Genomic DNA, 20,944 nt, shown 5'->3' on the forward strand with positions numbered 1-20,944 from the left:
CTCCCTGCAGAACTGGCTTTTTTCCTGCCTTACCCGCTGTGACAGGGCTGTGAATTTCAGTGAGGGCTGTGCAGCGTGAGCGCGGCGGCACTGCCGAGGGCCGAGCGTGGCTGTGGCCGAGGACAGACACACAACTCCTCAGAGCACCGTGTCCACAGGCTCCAGACAGGAGTGCTGCCTGCCCTGCTCCTAAGAGAGAACTCATCTGCTGCCTGCCCTGATCCAAAGGCGTGCCAGAATAAGGCATCTGTCACAAGGCTGCTGCTCAGGATGCACGGGGGAGGTTTTGGGGCAGAGGTGGCACGGCCACGGCCACATGAGCAGTACAGAGATGGGAGGGCAAGCACCAGTGAGAGAGCCAGGCAGGGGGATGCTGAGAGCCTGCTTGGCACTTTTGGGGGCTGCTGAGTGCTCATGGATCCATAGATTTCTACTCCAAATTGTTTGCAAAAACCCACGTGTAGCTATTTTGCTCTTTAGGATCACGTGTACTGACAAATTAAACCGGGAGCACGCAAGCACATCTCAAAATGGGTTTCTTACTAGGAAGCAAGCAACCAAGTTTGGAAAAGAACTCTGAGCAAATCAATCCCTTTTTGTCTTCATGTCCTTCTTATGTCCCAGCCAGCGAGACAACAGCTTTGCCACCTGGTGACAGTGCATCTGGCCCTTGGGACAAGGGTCTCCTGCAGGGTGTGCTGGGCTTGTGGTTGAATTAGAGCCATATTGCATGGCCCCAAAATAGCACAGTGTGTGACTAGCACACATCAGTGTTTTAATGTGCAAATAACCAGAGGAATCACTCAAGCCCTCAAAAGAAGGTTCCTGATAACAATGCCATAGAATTTAAACCATTCCTTGGAAAACTCCAAAGGTAGTGTCTCTGCACTGGACTCCACTCAGTTGTGCTCTATCCCTGCCCCCAGCCATCTGCACTCAGGGGACCTTTCCCTGGAAAGGACTTTGCTCTGGGGGGGCAGGCATATGTCATCAGCTCCATGTCTCTCCTTCCAGCACCCAGCTGACAGGGATCCAGCCATGCCCCCCATTCTTTGTTATTGCTCTGTTTCTCACTGCCAGACACATTTGATTGTTACTTTGATTGTGTAGGAAGCAGTCCAGACACTATGGAAATGGAACCATATAGGGACTGGGCAGAGGAGGCTCATGCTGGTCACCCTCTTACTTACACAGCAGTGGGAATATTTTCTCTCTTACACTAAGATATTTTTAAAACAGAGAATGCTGTTACTGTTTGTTGTCACCCAGGATCCAGCATTGCCATTCTTGGAAACCAGCACAGGGCTTCTAATGTCATTGTTAGAAACTTTATTAGTAGAGTTTTTGATATCTCCCAAGATGTCCTCAGGCTAAGTGGCATTTATGACTTGGAGAGGACTGACCCTAACTCCAGCCATGCTCAGGACTGCAAAGAGGAACACATACCCCATAGTGCCAGTGCAGAGACCATGCATACACCATGGCAAACACTGTGGCTGTGAGAGGCTGCTAACCAAAGCTCCTCATCCAAGAGTACTGGGAAACACAGGTGGGTCAGCAAGACCAGACTGTGAAGGTTAAGCTAAAACAGTTCCCCTGTGGTGCTGGAGAACAGGGGAAGGAGCAGAGACAAGGGACAGGATAGGTGAGTTTCTCCTAGCATGGCAGTGGTGTGCATGTCCTTGCTAGTGGACACATGATTTTGTCCCTGGTGTGAGCAGAGCCAGTGGAGACACACAGAAACCAGCTCCAGACATGGAAGACTGCATCTGACAAGGGCAGGGCAGCATCACATCCCCCTGAGAGCAAAGAGCTGGCTGATCATGCTCACTTGCCTGCAGCATGAGGGATGCTGCCTCCTGGCTCAGACTCTCCTTCTGAAGAGGGGCTGCTTCTGACTCACTCTGCCAGGTCCAGCTTCTCCTCTCTGGCTTTGGATGGCAGCAGATGTTTCTCTGCCCATCTGTACAGATGCTTGGATGCTGGCCATGGTCAACTGTCTGCCTTTTGTCCTGTCACTCTCATTCTGAGCCCACGGATTCAGCCCTGCTGCTGGAAGAATACCGAGTGCCATCCTCTGAGTTCAAACCCAAAGGCAAAGTGTCAGAGGAGAGAAGTCTACTCCCAAGGCAAATGCCCAACTTGAACTCCAGTTCCATTGGGATCCTGTGCAACAATGAATTACCCCTCCCTGCTCAAGGGCTTGCCACAGCCATGGATGTCGTGTGCACAGCTGGGAGAGGGATAGATGCCTGTTCTCTTGTAAAAACCTGCTGGTGCCAATGCTGCTCCCAGCAGTGCTCAAGCACAGGCCAGGGAGAGAAGGAGCTGCAAAAAGCAATAGGACTCCTCCTACCTCCTATTCTTGTCTCCCCATCAGGGAGCTGTGGAGCAGTGCTTCACTCTGAGAGAACTTCCCTGCGCCAACAAGCTTTGCTAGGGCTGTTGTTTTAACTTCTTAAAACAAGACTAGATCCTGCATTTTGTGAATCACTACAATGCATTTAATAGGTAGCCTTTTCATAAGGGAGCGTAGCGGATGTGTGCACAGGCCCTGATGAAGCTAATAACTACCTCTCAATGGCTTTCAGGGAGTTATTACATATTTAAGATCCAAGCTCCCTTAATCAACCACAGAGATGCAGCTGGCAGCAGTAAATTGCCAACAACAGTTCATTACAAATAAGGAAACATTGGTTTTTCAAGGACAAAAACTGTGTCAGTTCCTCAGCTAACTCCTGTCCTCACCCTTCTCCCCCCGCCACTCACCCCCAGTGATGTGCTGGCACAACTCACTTTGTCCAATAACACGACTTCACTGCCTAATCCCCTCCACAGGGGACATCATGCAATCAAGTTCCTGGATTTCCTGACTTATTTGGGCAAACAGCACAGGCTGCATCCCATGCTCTGTACCCTCCCTGAGGGAGCCGGGGGCAGGACTTGTCCCACACCACCACGGTGAGTGCCACAGCAGCGCCCACAGTGGCTTCATCCTGGGGAGCAAATGAAGTCATGGGACACTTGGAGACACAGCTGTGAGTTTGCCCTTGAGGGTTTTACCTGATCTGGCATTTGGGAATGAGTTTTTCAGCACCTGCCATGTCCTGGGCACAGCACATAGGGGAAGGTCTGTGGACATCCCGTGGCTTTATTCCCTTGCTGTCTCATAACAGAGATGTGGTTGACCACGCAGCTAAGGCAGGAGCACAGCACTTTAAGAGAGATGCCCATGCCTGGGAGATATTAAGGTCAATATTTTAAGTGTTCAGGAAAGACCAAACATTCTTTGAATGAAGAGGAGAAAAAGAAAAGACAGCTGACCCTGTAAGAGCTGTATCTTCCCCTCTGAAGAGGCAACGACCAGCTTTTGGACTTCAGGAACCAAAGAAATTACACATTTCAGGCCCAGAGAGCTTCTCCTCCTCAAAAGGGAAACAGGCCCCATCCATGTCCCAGCATGGTGCAACAAACCTGCTCAGACCCCTGCTGTGGGCCTTGGCCAGGGCCAGCTCCCCAAGAGGGATCTGTACTGCATGGGCCAGGAAAACTGGGTGCTTCTGCCAAGGATCCAAGCTGGCCATATCTGTACTGCCTACAAATCCCACTGGAGCAAGGATCCAAGCCCCAGATCCACCTGGCCATATTTGTACTGCCTGCAAATCCCACTGGAGCAAGGGTCCAAGGCCTAGATCCAGCTGGCCATATCTGTACCACCTACAAATCCCACTGGACCAAGGATCCAAGGCCTAGATCCAGCTGGCCATATCTGTACTGCCTGCAAATCCCACTGGAGCAAGGATCCAAGGCCCTAGATCCAGCTGGCCATATCTGTACTGCCTGCAAATCCCACTGGAGCAAGGATCCAAGGCCCTAGATCCAGCTGGCCATATCTGTACTGCCTGCAAATCCCACTGGAGCAAGGATCCAAGGCCCTAGATCCAGCTGGCCATATCTGTACCACCTACAAATCCCACTGGACCAAGGATCCAAGCCCCAGATCCACCTGGTCATACCTGTACTGCCTACAAATCTCACTGGGCCAAGGATCCAAGGCCTAGATCCAGCTGGCCATATCTATACCGCCTGCAAATCCCACTGAGCCAGGCAAGACTTCCAGTGGTGAGGGGAGAATACTCTGCAAAGCCCATGCTGGGCCCTGGAAGGAGGCCAAGCAAGACTTTAATCTTTGTTTGGCCTCCTTTGATACCTCACAGTGTGCTGCCAGACATTAACCCTGTGCAGGCTGGGGCTGTGGAGTCGGGGGATGCACACTGGCCCAGAGGAACAGAGCGGGACCACAAAGAGGAAGAGAATGTGCTCAACAGTGAAACCTGAAAAAGGGAATGCTTCTTTGCTTCCCTTCCAGCCTGGTTTACAGATTCTCTCTGCCATATCAGAAGACATCCTGCTCTTCAACTGCATCCTATTGCAAGACTGCTCATGCTGGAAACTTTAATTTTTTCCTCTGAAGCTGCAGGCTACAGATGAAAAACTGATATAGCAGGGTTCCAGGGCTGAGTGGAGGTTATTATTTTTGCTGTTTCTTTAGAAATACCTGACCCAACTTCTTTTTGGGGAAGAAAATAAAAGGGGCACTTAAAAAAGCAGTACCACTTGGTTCCCCTCCCGCCACCATCTCTATTTATTGACACTGACATTTTTAAAAGGCTCTTGGGAAGGAGGCTATGTGGTTTCCGAGGACACTTTCCCAAAAAAAAAAAAAAAAAAATCAGAGAATGTAGCTGATGGTTTGTGTCTCTTTTAGTATTCAGCTCCTAAATTTATGCTTCCAGAGAAATGCCAAAACTGACTTGGACAAGTAAAATTCAGTGGGCAAAGAGTGTCATTTCCTAAATCTGCAGCAGGCATGTTTTATGAAAACAACTATACTGCATATTATGAACAGCAAGACCATTTGACATAAGATTTTCCAAGCATTTACAGGTGTGACTGCATAGGTGAAATATGAGTTTAATTGGTTGTCCATATGTACCATCCTCCTCACTGATATTAATGCAGTAAAATCTTTTCTTTTGGGGTGTGTGTGCAGACATCTGGAGTGCAGATTGTAACAGATCTCTAGTTGCAATGTTATCCCTAGAAAAACTGTGTTTTTTGAACATGAAAGAACACACTGTTTTCAAAGGGCTTTGCAGTCACATCTGGAAGAAGTGCTTCTCCTGATGATGAGACAGAAAGGAGAAGAGCTGATGGGATATCAGCTGAGGGAAAGCTTGCTTCCTCCTCTAATATAGGAAGCTGGACTTCTTTTGAATTATTTAGCATTCAGTCAGCAGATAAAAATACACTGCCTGGATGAACCAGTGACCTCTTCTATAGCTGTAGTAGCTGGGGGGGCAGGAAGGGCTACAAGTGCACATCTTCTCCATGTTCTCCTGCAGAAAGCTTCCATCATTGATGGAGATGCAAGACAAGGCTGGAATCACCTTGTTGAGGCTGGGCTCAGAGGGAAGGCTCTCTTACACTTTAAATCACAGCACCCACACTGATATCTCAGAGCCCCAGGTACCTGTGCAGCATCACCTTGCTGACACCCCAGCCAGACACCTTTCCCCACGAAGCTTGGAGCAACGTGCCATGCAAACCCCATCTAAAAGCTGCTTATTTCACCTAACATGCATCCATTGAACACACAAGCTGTGCTCCAGGAATGAGGAGCAGAAAAGCACCACTCCAAGAGGCAGTGCTGGGTTAAATGTTCCACAGGAGGACCAATGTCTTCTCCACTACACATCTTTTTTTGGTAGCATCAGAATGAGATGTTTGATTAAATGCACAGGAGCAGCAAAGCTTCAGCAGTTAAACTGCTATTTTGTGTATTCTGGGAAGGGGGGACATCAACAGATTGCAAAATGGGAAAGTCTCTCTGGACACTGCAAACAAACAACATGTTACGTAATTAGGCCTTTTGGGAACCAGAGGAAGGTCTCCAGAAGATCAGGGCCCTCCCAGCGCTTTCTAATTTTACTGGGACTTACCAGCAAGCCAGCCCTCTAATAATAGAGGCTTGTGCATGCTTTTCTTTCATCTTCACGTCTCCCTGTACTGCCCTACCTTTGTTATTACTGCCCCAGAAAAACACATCTTACTCACTTTTATCAAGCTGATTCATTCAGACTTGAATGGCAGAACTGAAGAGGCACTAAAGACCTTTAGAAAGGGCAGCAAAGACATCTCTTGGCCATCCGAGCATGAGAAAACCCGGAATTTTAGAACTTTATTGAATCCAGTGTGCTAGGGAATTGCACCATTCCACATAACCGTGGCTTAACTGAAGTACAGCACTATCAAGCAATGACAGAGCAAAAAGTCTACACCTCCATAATCCGCATATTGTGCTAGTATATATTTATTGGAGCAAATTCTTCCAAGGGAGCATGCCTGTAAGCAGCAGCTCAGCATCAGGAGCCCTCTGCCTCTGTGTTGTCCTAAACTCATGTCTAGGCAAAGCATGGACCTGGCAGGAAACCTGCCAGTCAGACTGTACCACCCAGCACCTGAGCATGGACTGTAGCAGCTGAGCTTTAGATTAATAGCTGAGCTTTACATTAATACTTCCTTTCTGCCCATGGATAGATTGGAATGTGTACCATTGGTTTCACTCTGTCAATGTCCTCTCCCACCTGAATGGAGAGAGCGTCTTAGTGAACATCTGTCCCTGCAGTCACCACCTCCTTACACTTCTGAGGTACCATCACTCACTGTGATTCCTGGGAGGGACACTTTAAAGGCAATAGAGATACAATGGCAGGCTTGGGTTTCTGAGAAAGCTGCTTTCCCCTGATTCTTGCTGGCTGTGCACATTCTGGCAGCTGGTAAGAAGAGGAAGGAGGAGGCTTGCAGCCCTGGTGAGGGCACACCAGCACAGATCCCACAGGATGTGGTCAGCTGGCTTCCAGCACACCCCTTGGTTTCTGGGCTGCTGGCAAAAGTCAGCAGTGAGCAGCTCAGAGGAGGGAAGGCCACACCAGGCACAGCAGTGCTGGGGAGAACACCTCACCTCATCACAGCCCAGCACCAAGAGGCAGCACAGACACAGGTCTTGGATAAAAGCACAGAGATCCTGGCCACAGTGGTGGATCCAAGGCAAGGTGCAGCCCAAACCCCTCTGAGCGCTGTTACAGAGCCTGTGGCTGTGTGTCTGGCCTGCCATGTAAACATGTCACATCCCATGGGAGCTGGGCACAAATGGCAAAGGCTAACTGCCACTAGCCCAGTTTTGGTAGCGCTGAGTGACCTGGATAAAAAGCAAAGAGCCTTTGGGAGATCCTTATAGCCTAGTTCATTGCATCTCTGCAGACAACTCCCTGCTTCTCCCAAAATGATAAAAAAAAAATTTCAAATAACTGCATTCCTCTCTACTGCATTTACCATTCAGGAGTCAGGAGCCTTGTGCTCTTGACCCTTGTGTGAGCAACACATTTGTTGTAGCCTCCAGAGCTACAACATCGTAGAGCTGTGAACTTTTTGCTCAGTTTTTCCTGGGAAGTCAAAATCCCAAATCACATAAATCCTGCCTGAGAACTACAAATCACCATTTTTCCCCCCTGCCATCTACTTCAACAAGTTTTATGAAGAAGCTTCATTCTCCCTATGCAGACACAGCAGATACAGGAGACAGACAGAACACAAGGACCACTCTGGGCACTCACCATGGTTTGTTTCAGCTCCTGGGAGACTAGCAGCACAATAAATAACACCCAAGCCAAAATTTCGCTCTCCCTTTGCACAGCAGTGCCCTTTACTAGTTACTTTTTTCAGTTCTAGGCAGTGTTTTTGTGCTACAGACCTTAGTCCCTGTTCGCTGCAAACACAGAATTCACTGTAGGAAGAGCCTCAGGCTGGAAAAACAGAGCTCCCAACTCCTCCCAGAGCACCAGCTGGGCAAGGAAATGTCTTCATGACATACCCAAGGATAGGTGTTTTCTACCATGATTTAGTGAGCAAATTATGTTCTCCACATAATGTAATAAGGCTATAGCACTAATAATTTCCCCACCATCCAAATAGCACCACTCAGGAGTAGCCTCCAACAGCTTTCAGCCTCCTTTTTTTACTCGTAAGGAGCCGAACGTGGTTGCGGTTCCATCCTAACCATGAGGCTTCCCTGCATGACAGCACTTCTTCAAGACGTGTATTGGACAGTGACCCAGGCCTGCACCCTTTAGAACAGGAAGAGGTGAAGCAACCTTCACCAAAGCCCCGAGCAGAGCATCAGTAGGACAGCTGTGACCCAGTACTGGAGGATCTGAGCCTCAGCAGGAAACAGGAAGCAGGTACCGCAATTCACATACTCAGTTCAAGCCCTCTGCAGTTCAGGCCCTCGTGACTGGGTGGTCACAGCCACCTCAGGTTTGTTCTCTGCTCTACTGCAGAGCAGTAGAAGCTGCAGCAGAGGCTGTAGAGATCTGCTCAGTGCATGGGTACGGCTCCCAGATCAACACCATCTCCCTGCTGCTGGAAGGCTGGAGTGCCCCTGACCAGGCATCACTCTCCAGTCTGCTGGCAAGGCAGGGACACAGCAGTGTTTCAGGCTCCCCACAGCACCTGAGGCCACTCATGGCTTACTGCAATGCACTGGCACCCAAACACCTCCAGTGCAGCTCTGGGAGCTAAGTGTATTTCATTTCAGGAGAAACAGAAACTGTAAGAAACAAATAAAACCTTGACTTACACTATCTCATCATTCTGGAACTCCAGCTCCCCGCAGGTGTCTTCAAAGTCCTCCCCTCCACCTTTGGCCGTGCCTTCAATGGTTTTGTAGGGCACAATAACATTTCCTCGTGCTCCAGAGGTTCGCAACACTTTCACTTCCATGGTTCCTACGCTTTCACTGATGTGTGTTACTGGCTCCTCGAAGGTGAAGATGCCGGCGTGGTCATCGTCAAAAATGGTGACGGTGGCAGTAGATGGTGATCCCAAGCAGGCGAGTGTTGAGACACGGCTGGCCTCAAGAACGCCCTCATCTGAGGCCTCGGTGCTCACACGGACGTTGCTGAGATGGACCAGGAAGTTCTCATCCTCCTCAAATATGTCGTCGTCGATGATGCCAACGCGGATTTCCTTCTGGGTCTCTCCGGGCTTGAAGACCACCGTCCCCTCAGTGAACTCGTAGTCAGAGCCGGCGTTGGCCGTGCCGTCCTCTGTCCGGAAGTCGACGTACACTGTGTTGGTCAGGTCTCCTCCCCGGCGGACGATGGTCAGGGCCACAGTGCCGCAGTTCTCCAGGCACTGGTAGGTGCCCTGCTCGAAGTAGAGCTTGCTGATGGGATCGTTTTCGGTCACCTCGCTGTTGACCTCGTGCATGCTGACAGCCTTGCGGGCCTGGTCTGCGGCGTGTCTCTTCAGGATGTTGCCGGCGCCGGTCATGAGCCGGGTGGCCTGGATGCGGTAGAAGGCCCTGCTCTTCTGCTGCTGGCTCAGGACCTGGTAGTTGGCCAGCTCTATGAGCTGCTCAATTTCCTTGTCTGGGTGCTTTTGTTTCAGCTCCTTCAGGATCCGAGCCATTTCCCTCCTGGCTTCCTCGTCATCCTGGTCTTTCTCGTCCACCTCCAACACCAGTGTCCCATCCAAAAAGTTCTCCACGTGAGAATTAGCAACCTTTCCGTCCATCTCGATGTCGGCCTTGGAGGAGGGCCGGTCACCCTCGTGCTCAATGATCATGCCTCTCTGCTTGCCGGCTCGGTATTTCTTGTAGACGTACTTGTAAAATAAAAGCCTCCTGTCAGCTATCCAGGCAAACACCACACAGATGGGGAAGAAGAAGAAGGTGAGCAAGCCTTCCCAAACCTCCACAATCCCAGGAGAAGACACAGATAAAATAATGTAAAGCCAAGTGTAGGCAAAGATGCTCCAGGCCGCTGTAACAAAAAACACTCGCAAGTGCTTGATCTTCCTTATCTCTCCATCTGGCACCACGTACACACAGATTGCAATGATGACAAACATGTTGAAGGCAGCACTCCCCACGATCGTGCTCGGCCCCAGGTCCCCCGCCGTGAAGCCATGGCCGCACACCTCGATGACAGACAGGAGGATCTCCGGAGCAGAAGAGCCCAAGGCCATGAGTGTGAGGTTGGAAACAGTCTCGTTCCAGATCCTCACAGTAGTTTTGCTGGTCTCGCCGTTGGGCTTCTTGATGGTTATTTCCCGCTCTTGGGACGTAATGACTTCGATGGAGGACATGAAGCGGTCGGCTATGATGGACACTCCCAGGAACATGTACACCATGGCTACAAAGTACACCGTCGCCCGAGCGATTTTGTCCCCAAACGAGGGGTCCTGGGGTTCCCATATTGGTAAAATCACTCCCTTCTTGCAGATGTAGGAGCCAGCGCACTCCTCGGTGTCGTTGGCGGGCAGTTCACTGGGGCTCTCGGCACGCGTGGCCCCTGCATGGAGGAGCAGCACCAGGACAAGGCTCAGCAGAGGGAAGCTCCTCCCTGGGGAGGCGTGTGTGGGAGTTACTCGCGACATGGCCGCTTCCACCAGACGGGTCCCGAACATCCTCAACCTGAAGAGGCAAAAACCAAAGATTAAGAGAGGCCAACCAGAGATAAGAGATTTTCCCCTCCGAAGATATGATCAGGTTATCCTGTTACTCAAGAAGATGCAGCTGATGAGCCCATTTTGTTATGATTAGTGATGTTTTCCCTGTAGAAATCCTCTACTTCAGTCATCTGAACCAGGATGGATTCAGATGGTACCAGCCAGCTAGCACCTACCCCCTTTAGCTACCATGGTGTTTCTTTCTCTTTGTTGAAAACCTATTTGTTCAATTGCATTTTCTTGTTCCTCTAATCTAATTAAAGCCCATCATTCTGCTTCACAGCTGGCAGAAGTGTTTCCCATTTCAAAATTACAGTGCAATCACTCACTTCACTGGAATTCGGGGTAAGAGCAGGAGAGGACAGGAAAATCTACTATCCCCTCATCATGCCTAAAAATTACTTTTGTACTTTTTAGTCACTGTAAGCTATGTATTTCACAGTCTTTTGTTGCTCACAGTCCTCCCAAGCATCTACTCCACACTGGAAATCTGCACAAAGTGAGCTTGAGCCCTGGCAAAACCTTACTCTTAGCAGTAACTTGGTCATAAGGTGCACCAGAAGGGCAGCCTGTAATTAATGATTTTGGAGCCATTCCTTCCACAGTGCATCACTTTGCACCTTCCCAAAACTGGAAAGAGCCGCATATGCATCGAAGCCTGGCTCTCTTGGCATGCTTCTAGAGGAAACATGTCCCTACGCTCTTTTCCCACTAGGTCAGCTTTGACGGCTTCCCCTTCAAGGGCCTTTCTCACTCCATTTACAACATCACTCATCAGGCATGACAGCCGTTCTTGCCCTTGTCCTGCCTCAGGATTTTCCAGCAATGTAGAGGAGCTGTTAAAGAGGTTTGCAGTTAGTTAACAGTGCATAAACCGACAGAACAGATGCCTTTAAGTACAAAGAGATGCTCAGTGAAAAAAAAAAAAAAAGCCTGGGCATGCTCAGTGTTACATTCTCAAATTTACTAGCCAATAAAGCTAGATCCCTAGTTATTAAAGCTGTATTTTCTCCTCAAGGAGAGCCTTTGCTATACCACGCTTCTCCAATCCAAGTTAATTTAATCAGATGGTACTTAAAAATGCTTCTATGAAGAGAGGAAAATGAGCACATCAATACCTCGACTTCACTGGGAAATACAAAAAGCTGAGCTGATTTTCCTCAAAAAACCCCCATACCCCTGAAAGCAAAAAACCAACAAAGCTCAGCCATGAAATGTTTTAACTCCTCGTTAGGGCAGGGGCATATCATGGAGGGAAAGAGCTGTGTGCAAGGGAACAAGGCTGGAGGAATCATGGGGTACCATCCCATACCATGTTATGGGATCTGCTCTACAAAGAGACACTGTAATGGTGGATCAAAGCTCTCTCCTCCATTTGCTTTTATTTATGGATGCTGTTGCACTGCTATTGGTCTGGGAGGCTAATACTGAGAATTTATCAAGACAGTTTCATATAAACGGCATTTTCTCACCAGGAACTCTTGGTCTGCCTCCAACCCCCTCCTCCCTGGTATTGCAATTAAGAAAATAAAAAGATACATAGTGGAGGAAGTGAGCAAATCAGAGAGCTGGGTGATAAGAACAGATGAATTGAACAAGAAAAAGCAAGTCTCTTGTAGGAAGCCAGATTTAAAATAAAGTTGTTTGCATTAGGAATCCTGCTAATGCTACAAAAAAGCTCTTACTACCAGACTCATTGCCCCCTGATTGTAGTGCCTGGGCACCCTCTGCTTCCCCAAATGTGAGCTCTAGCCACTACTTACAAGCCCAAAGTGAAAAAAATTCAAGCATGATGTTTGCAAAGAGGAGCACCTTGTTGCACACCCTTCAGTGGATGGCTAAGCTGAAACAGATGTGCATTCATGGTCATTGAAATTTAGCTGAAGCATGAATTAGTCACCCAACATCTGTACTGCCGTGTTTCACACTGCTCCAAACCAAGTCACGGAGACATTTGATAAAGGGGCTGTCAGAACACAGGCTGACTTGGTACCTACTCTGTTAACTCCAGATAGCTCCTAAGTGTAGTTTTGTTTCCATTTTAAATATATAGGCTTAAAAAAATTTATAGTGGGCATAAAATATTACTCAGTTTCATGGTTCTTCACCCTCTCCTTCTAAAGGGTAGTAGTTTCTTCAGAAAACTCAAGAACATCCACCTGTCCTTGTTCAGTTAATTTTTCTCCCTGTGGCAAGTCATATCCCTGCACATGTACAATTATTCAGAGCAATCAGGCATTGTGAAATCCCCTTGGCAAGAAGAGAAAACAGATGGTTCTAGAAAAAATATTATGCTTTGGGTCACTGATTTAGGTCATGAAGAATAGGAGAGTCCCATCACACTTTGGACCAACTCTCCAGCCTTAAAAGGATTTGGGTACTGGAAGTCTCATTCAGAAAAAAAAAAAAAGATACCCACGAAATCAAATTAATAAGTAATTTGAACTTTATTTACCACGTGTTTCCCCTTTCAAACATTCTAATGTAAGTTGGGTTTTGTTTTGGTTTGTTGATTTTGTTTGTTTGTTTGTTTGTTTGTTTGTCTGAAATCAAGTCCCATACTACTTTAACCAGGAGGCAAAAAGGCCTAGAGGCTTGCATCTGAGCAATCCGTATTTCTGGCATTCCCAACCAGCACTCCATGTACAAATAACATTTTTTCCTCAGATGTCAGGAGGTAAGAAATGTGGAGCTTTTCTGGAGAGGGATAAGAAATGGCTGGAGCTTTGGAAGAGACATCCACCAGGCATGCCAATGTGCATCCTTTGGGCAGCAGCAGCATCCCCCAACTCTGCTGTACTTCCTCCAGCATTTTGTGGTGTAGTCACCAAGCAAGGCTCACACACCATGACCAGCTTTCCTATTTAAACCAATTCACAGCAAGGCTCAGGAATTATGAAGGGCTAGAAAATGTTTGGCCACAACATGCTAGTTACACACATGCAGCCAGAGCCTGACACTCAAAATATCCCTGAGAAGCACCTGCTATTAAATCATCAGCATTTCTTTATTTGTACAATCCAAAATAAACAGCTTGGTCCCCAGAGACCCTCTTGCTCTGCATTTGCCTACAGTCTCAGCTCACAGTCAGCACACTGTGGCACAGCGTAGAAATATTCCCAGAAAAATAATTTCCAACATGCTGCAAGGGGAAGCAAGGCTACCTGAAGAGCAGCCCTCCCTGCAAACCCAACTTTGTTAGCTTTTCATTAAGGTCTCAGTTGCATTTCCCATCCTGGCCATCAGCAATAACAGTGTGTGCAGCAGCTGATGCACAGTGCCAGGCTGCCAGCCCTGGCAAACCCTGCCTGCCCCGGTGCTCATGGCCTTGGTGGCACTACCACGGTGCTCGTGGCCTTGGTGGCACTGCTGCGGTGCTCATGGCCTTGGTGGCACTGCCCCAGAGCCTCTGGGGACAGAGGGATCAGGGCAGCACAGGGCAGGGGCTCAGGCTGCCCTCAGGCTGGGTGCTGGCCATACACACGTGGTGAAAAATGCCAGCCCTGCCCTGCCCACAAGCACCACCTGATGCCCAGGGACAGCACCCTGAGCCCTTCTTACCACTGCAGCAGGAGAACTGTCCTGGTGCTGCTGGAGAGCTCTCAGGGACACCTAAAACCAACCAGGAGAGCCAGAGCCCAGCCTGGGTTCTCCTGAGCCCCTTTCCCTCTCCAGACCAGCTCCACAGGGGTGCCAGCAGGTGTTTCTGCACTGCCAGGGAGGAAAGCCTGGGAGAGGCTCCAGAACAAGCTCAGCTTAGATGGAGCTCTGGCCAAGGGCTGTCAGTCCAGCCTTTCTCCCACCCCTTGGTGCTGCCAAACACCAGGAGGGCAGCTGCTGCCCACAGCAGGGCTGGGAGGGTTGTAGAGATAACTTGCCTTCCTGCTGGACATGGGAGCTCTAGGTTTTACAAATTGGTAGGAGAGAGCTCCTGCTGACAGCTCATGCTCCTGCCCCCGAGCTGAGGAGCTGCCAGATGGGGAGGAAACAGCCTTTTAGACTCTGCTCTGATCTTTCCCTGGCAGCATCGATCCTTCAGGCTGACTGGCTGCCGCATGCAAAGCCAGCCTGAAAGCTGCTCTGCATTTCAACAAAGCACAGCTTTTTCTTTGCAGCAGCCTCCCAAAAGTCCCATCTCCACTGAGGCACTTCAGCTTTGAAATACCCACTGTAAGACCCTCCCTGATATTTTCCTAAAGCTTTGAATCACACAGGAGTCTATGACCACTTGCAAGACACTAGAAGCACCATTAAGAGCACTAAAAAACCACTGCTGGTCCAGACACTTTAATTACAGAAGGACTGGGCAAGGAAGGAAATGGCTTGGGCTCAGGAGGAATGAGTGGCTACACAAAGAAAGAGGCTTTCCACATGGAAATTTTCTCCCAGCGTCCCACAGGAAACGTGCACAGAGCAGCTGGCACACAGCAGTGTTCACACCATTACAGCCCCCAACGGTGCCCACCCCACTGCGACACCATCATCTTCATCACGAGCATCATTCCTGACAATTCGCTGCCAGCTGGGATGGGAGGTGTCCCCACAGCTGTGTCACCAGCGTGCAGGAGGCTGGAGCAGCACCCTCTCCCCACAGGGTGCCTGGTTGCTTGCTGGGACCAGTAAAAGTTTGCTCTTCATGTGAGAGCGGCTGCTTTGTGGGAGCACAACCAGGAGCGTGTTGCAACACCACGGGGATTCCCAATGAGTCTTTTCCCATCCTACAGTCAGAGCTAGACAAGAGCTTTTCCTAGCAAGAGTGTGATAGGGAAGGGCAGGGAAGGCAGCTCAAGCCACCCTTTTCTGGTGTCACAGGCTGGAGAACGACAGTGTGCCTTCAACCAGAGGGGCCAAAAACTGAGGAGGAAGCAGCTAGTGGTCACTGCAAGGAACAGCCAGCCTGCACAACAGAGAAACAGAGGCTCAAAGCAGCTCAGCTGCTCCGCACCCTGTCCCAGGGGAAAAGACAGCAAGCCCCAAAAAGACAGATTCTCTGTCAAACCTGAAGTCCCCAGGTTACAGCACTTCTCCCCCAGTTTCTCTTGCAGGAGAAGGAGAACCTACTGCAGTCTTCCTGGGAAGAAGCACTTGCATGCCTTGCCTCCATGCAGGGCACTTACAGCCATGGCCCCATCTCTGGGGGAATAGGGAACTTCTCCTCTGCTGCTGGCCCTGCCTGGCTGTGCCCAAGCCTGTACACCTGTGCAGCCTCACTGGAATCAGCAGCCTGATCTCCAGCAGACAGCTTGGGCAGAGCCTGCTCTGGGATAAGATATGGCTGTAGGGAAAAAACCAAACCCAAACAAGCCATCTGGTCTGTGACCATCACAGATCCAGCTTCCTGCAGCCAAGGGACACAAAAAGGATGCCAAGAGCCCTGCAAGGAGGTACAGGGTGCTTGGAGATCTGTCTGGGCAGACACAGGCTCCGCTGGCTTCGCTTCTGATCTCGGTGCTGACCCCGTGGCGCAGCTTTGGTAAAACTGAGCTGCTGACAGCTGTGAGATTCACCCATCAGGGCAGGAAAAGGACCCTTCTGCTGCACTGGCACATCCAAACCGTGCAGGAGAGCTGCTGAGTCCTGTGCTGCCACTCGGGGCTGCATAGCGTGACGGCGCTTTAAACACTGCTTGGAAAACCCTTGGCTCGCTTCCGTGCTCTGGCTCTGCCTGGCTCCTGCTCCCTTTCACCCAGCTCTGCCACTCCAAAACAGGCACAGCCTGTTGGCATCCCCTACCCATGACCCTGGAGATCTCCACATCAGGAAAATGATTTCCAGGCCATCAGCATCCTGATTGCATCAGTAACAAAAAAACATCAAAACCTTTCCAAATATAGTCAGAGGCACAAGCCCTCCATGAAGCCGATCAAGTAAAACACACATCAGGCCATCCTGGTTTCTGTAAAGGACATTAAAAAGTAAGAATAATTATCAGTCTGCAACTGATTTTTCCAAGTATCCTATCTCTTCAATGAAACATCCAATCTCCTTCCACAATTTCCCCAGCAACTCTCCAAAATAAACGGACAAATAGAGAAAATAAAACATCCCTGATAGAAAATTTCAACCGCATTGGATGAATTTGGGGGCAGCTTGCAGAAAATGAGCTTGGAACCGTTTGTCAGGGAGATTGCAGTCTTGCTTTTCACACATGGAGACCAAGTGTCAAGTTGTCCCTTTCTCCCACGACTCAAGATCTCAGCAAGGAATATGCCAGGAAATAAGAAGCAAGGGGGAAATGCCACATTTCTCTGGGACTAGGTTTTTTTTGTTTGTTTGTTTGTCCTCTCAAGCAATTGTCTTCCTACTTGCTGCTGTCTTCAGACCATTTCTTTACCCTTACCACCTGCCTTTGGTCTCTTCTTTATCAAGCAGCATCAGGCTCTTCCCTGTGATTCCTCTTGGGTTGCTGATGCCTTCCTCTGTGCCTGTGCATCTCCCTTGCTGATTTCAGCACAGGAGCTGGCCCCAAGGCTGCCTGGCTGGCAGACTCCCTGTGTGATCTCAGGGCAGCCCAGCATCTCCCTGAGCTCCATGGCTCTGTGTAACATGGGCAGGGCATCTCCCGTGAGTGCTGGGAGAGTAAAACACTGCAAACGAGCCTGAGTCTCTTGGGCAGCCTGGGGAGGAAGTATCTGCCCAGAGGTGCCCCAAAGAGGCCAGAAGGGAGGAATTAACAGGCCTATTGCTTTTCCCTATGCCTGTGTCCTCTCTTCCCTCTGGGACTGTTTTTGCACTGGGTTTGTAGCTGTGTCTGGGTCTTCTGTGCAGCGGGATGCTCCCCTGGGCAGGAACAGAGAGCTTCCAGGGAGAGGAGATAAATCCCCATCCCCAGCTCCCTGTGAACATCCAGGGATGAAGAGATGGAGATGTCCATGGGGATGGCTGTGGGGGAAGACCTATGGAGATGCAGGTTGTTGACCTGAGCAATTCAGGCACGGTGCCAGGCGGGAGCTGGGCAGGCAGGGCTGGGCTGGGGCTCACCCTGGCACGCTCCATCCATCTGTGTGGCTGCTCCTGCCTGGGGAAGGGTGGGAGCACCTCCCCGCAGAGGCACAGCTCTGGCACGGCTGACTCTAGAGGGAGCTGGATGCTAGTGCCGAGCAGAGGGACAGCTTTCAGACCCCCAGACCTCAGGCAGGGGATTCTCAGCCCAGGTGTGTGCCAGCCCTGCTTTACCTACCTCACACACGAGGTTAGCCACTCCTTCCTTCTCCTCAGACTTCCCCGCCTTCTCTGTCTCCTCAGGAGCTCTTTGCAGCACCAAATCTCACTTCTATTTGTAGCCAGGTTTCCTTAGGAAGCCAGGCACATGAAATCAGAGTTTCCATGTCTGTCTGTCTGTTCACATGGCTCCCCCCTCTTTCCAATTTCAGTTGAAATCACCAGAGGGATAGAGATAACAGCAAAAGCCAAGTTCCTCCAAGGTTCCTGAAAGCAGCTGGAGAGATCCCACTCACACCCTTGGCAAGGGAAAGCCCAGCCAGGAGCTCAGCCCACGGTGGATGCCAGAGCACAGCAGCCTGCAGCAGCCCCAGGTACAGCCAGGATTTGCACAGCTGTGTGCGCTGATGGCCAGGAGCTGGGAGCAGATCCCAGCACTCAGAGCTTGGACAGATCTCCAGGTTGTTCCCCGTGCCAGTCACAAGGAGAGCCACTGTCACTTGTGCTGTCTGTGACCAACCTGTTGGTTGATTGCCCAGCGATGCTTCTATCTTGCAGAGCACTGGGCTTTTTTACAGGATCTTCCATTAGGATGCTGGAGAACAGGGGCTTCTTTTTCCCCAGTGAGCAATCAGGACTGTGTCCCCTCAAAGCCACAGCAAAAATTTGGCTGCTTAATGCCAAATTCTGTCCCAGATGTAACACCTGAAAATCACAACCCTGAGCGCCCTGAGTGTATCAGGACACTACAAAAGGCAGAGAAGTGGCTCTGCTTACACAGCATGATTTAAGGTGCTGTAGAGACTCCCAAGAGCGAGGACAAAAACCAAAGTTGTGCCATGTCATGTGCAGTAGTGCCAGGTGAGAAGACCAGGCGCAGCCTGGGCAGGCACAGGACAGTGAACATTTAAGTTTCAGGAGCTATTCACAGCCAGTAGATTACAAAAACCTTACAGAAAGTGAGGGAAGGAGAAGCAAGCGAAGTTTCATCAGGTTAGAACTGTGCTGCTGCTGCTGACACTCAGGGATGCTGGACACAGAGACACAGAGAGTGTGTCCAATGTCCTCAGGCATCTGGAATGCAAAGCCTGGTAGAGAGGAAGCTTTGACCCATGTGGCTCCTCAGCAATGACTTAGGAATTGTCCATGTCAGCTGGTGAGGTGAGCTGGTGGGGGTGTGAGAGGAGCCAGACAGCTTTCCTGGGAGCTGGTGGTGGGGCTCATGGCTTGGCTGGCAGGTGATGCTCCTACAAATGTCACATTATTTCCCTGTTTGGCCTTAATGTCTGCGCTGGACAAAGGGCAAAGCCGCAATTGCAGAACTGATCAGAAGGAAAAGGGGAGAAAGGAACAGCTGATAGACACTCCATAAGAACCACAAATGCCTTTCTTTGATGATAGCCACGTCCCCAACCAAAGCCATATGTCACAGCTCATTTTTTCCTGGATGCCACCATCACATCAATACGCAAGTGTCCCAGCTTCCCTTTTCTAAACAAAAGCACACCCCTTCCCTTTGCGATGGCGACAAACAGCACGTGAATTCCCAGGCAGGTGCCAGGGGAGCACGCAGAGAACCCCAGCCCCTCTCAGCCTTCATTTCAATTGCCTGACTTGCGGATTTGCAACATCTGGGACTGGAGGAATGAACAGGTTCCCGCAAAGCGCAGGCGAAAAGGAGCCCTGAGAGCACACGCTCGCACCCTCACACCCGTGACCTTGTGATTTTACTACAGCTTTCATTTTCAGACTCCAGTCCTCCCTAGTGCTTGCTGCATTTCTGCAACATTTTGGCAGTTTGCTCTCGCCTTGGAGACAGAGCAGAGTGTGGAGTTGTTTTGCACGGCTCGGCGGGGAGGGAAGCAACAAGGCTGTGAATAAAGAATTAAACTCAAGATGACGGAGGAGCCCCAGCCATGCTTCCACCTAGACAAAGCCTACGTGATGAGCGCTGCTTAATGCCAGCCCTTAACACCGCACGCCGCTCGAGAGGAAAAGGGGAATTTCGGCGTGGCTGCAGGTGCCGCCGAGCACTCCCTCGGGCAGCGTTTCGAGGCAGGCAGAGCAGTGCCCGGCGGCACGCACAGCCCCGCCAGGCGGAGGCACCGCGCCCCGCCGCGCACGGGGATGCGCCCCGAGCCCCCCGGGAACGGGATCAGCTCAGCCCTGCCCGACCCCACCTGCCCGGCGATGCCCGGCGATGCCCGGCGATGCCCGGCTCCCGGGCTAAAGGAGAACCGACCCCCGCCGCAGCCGAGCCTCCCGTCGCGACATGTCGCGATTGGCCGCCGGGGGAGGGCGGCGAGCCCCTCCGCCCGCCCGGAGGTGCCGCGGCGGGGTTGCAGGGAGCGTTCCCGGTGTGTGTGTGCCGAGTGCGAGCATCCCACCCCCGCCTCCCCATCGCTCCCGCACGGCCCCGGTGCCCCGTGCCGCCCCCCGGCAGCCCCCGCCGGCGCTGGGATCGCGCCTGGGCAGCAGCGTGGGGCTGGGCAGGGTCGGGGCGGGGGCCGGCCGCTCTCTCGCTCGGTCCTACCTGGCGGGCAGCGGAGCGGGCGGCGGCTCAGCAGCGGCGGGGCATCGCGGCGGGGCGGGCGGCGGAGCCCCCGTGCGCGGCTGCGGCGGCGGGCGGGAGGCAGAGAGAGAGAGAGAGGGAGGGAGGGAGGGAGGGAGGGAGAAGGGAGGGAGAAGGGAGGGAGGAAGGAAGGGAGGGATGGAGGGATGGATGGAGGGAGCGCGCGCGCACACACACGGCCGGGCGCGCCCGGGGATGCGCTCAGCCGGCCCGCCCCGCAGGCAGCCTCCCCTCCCTCCGCATCCCTCGGCCCCGGCCCTGCCGCTCCCGGGCAGCAGCTCCAGCGCTCCTCCTCGTCCTCCCGCTGCTGGAAGTATTTCCCGAATTCCTCCTCGGATCGAGGGACTTTGAAAGGCAGGGCTGGTTGCGGACCCACCCCCAGCAGCCCTGCCCTCCCTGCTGGGGGCAGTCCCCAGCCCTGCCCTGCCTGCCCCTAGCCCTACCCGTGCTGCCCGGGACAGTCCCCATCCATGCCCTGCCTGCCTCCAGCATAGCCCACCCCACCCTGGTCGGTCATCTCCTGCCCGCATCCCCCGGCCGACCTGCAGCCTGCCAGGGCCATCCTGAATCCATCTGCTCCCTTCAGGAGGGAGAGAGCCCTGGGGAGGATGGAGAGAAGGGAAACGTGTGTGTGTGTGT

At 51.5% G+C, this 20,944-nt stretch overlaps 1 protein-coding gene across 2 annotated transcripts in view; it reads right to left on the bottom strand.

Moving 5' to 3' along the window:
- Positions 1 to 20,343, bottom strand: part of SLC8A1 (solute carrier family 8 member A1) — a 105,548-nt gene extending 85,205 nt beyond the window's left edge. For both annotated transcript variants that reach the window (XM_058021571.1, XM_058021570.1), the window contains exons 1-2: positions 20,267 to 20,343; positions 8,699 to 10,537 (exon numbers count right to left, since the gene is read on the bottom strand). In XM_058021571.1, coding sequence (XP_057877554.1) covers positions 8,699 to 10,530 — 1,832 coding nt within the window. In that variant the 5' untranslated portion in view covers positions 10,531 to 10,537; positions 20,267 to 20,343. The remainder of the gene's footprint in view (positions 1 to 8,698; positions 10,538 to 20,266) is intronic.
- Positions 20,344 to 20,944: the final 601 nt, after the last annotated feature.

The sequence above is a fragment of the Melospiza georgiana genome, chromosome 3 (assembly GCF_028018845.1).
Source record: "Melospiza georgiana isolate bMelGeo1 chromosome 3, bMelGeo1.pri, whole genome shotgun sequence".
Taxonomy (NCBI): Eukaryota; Metazoa; Chordata; class Aves; order Passeriformes; family Passerellidae; genus Melospiza; species Melospiza georgiana.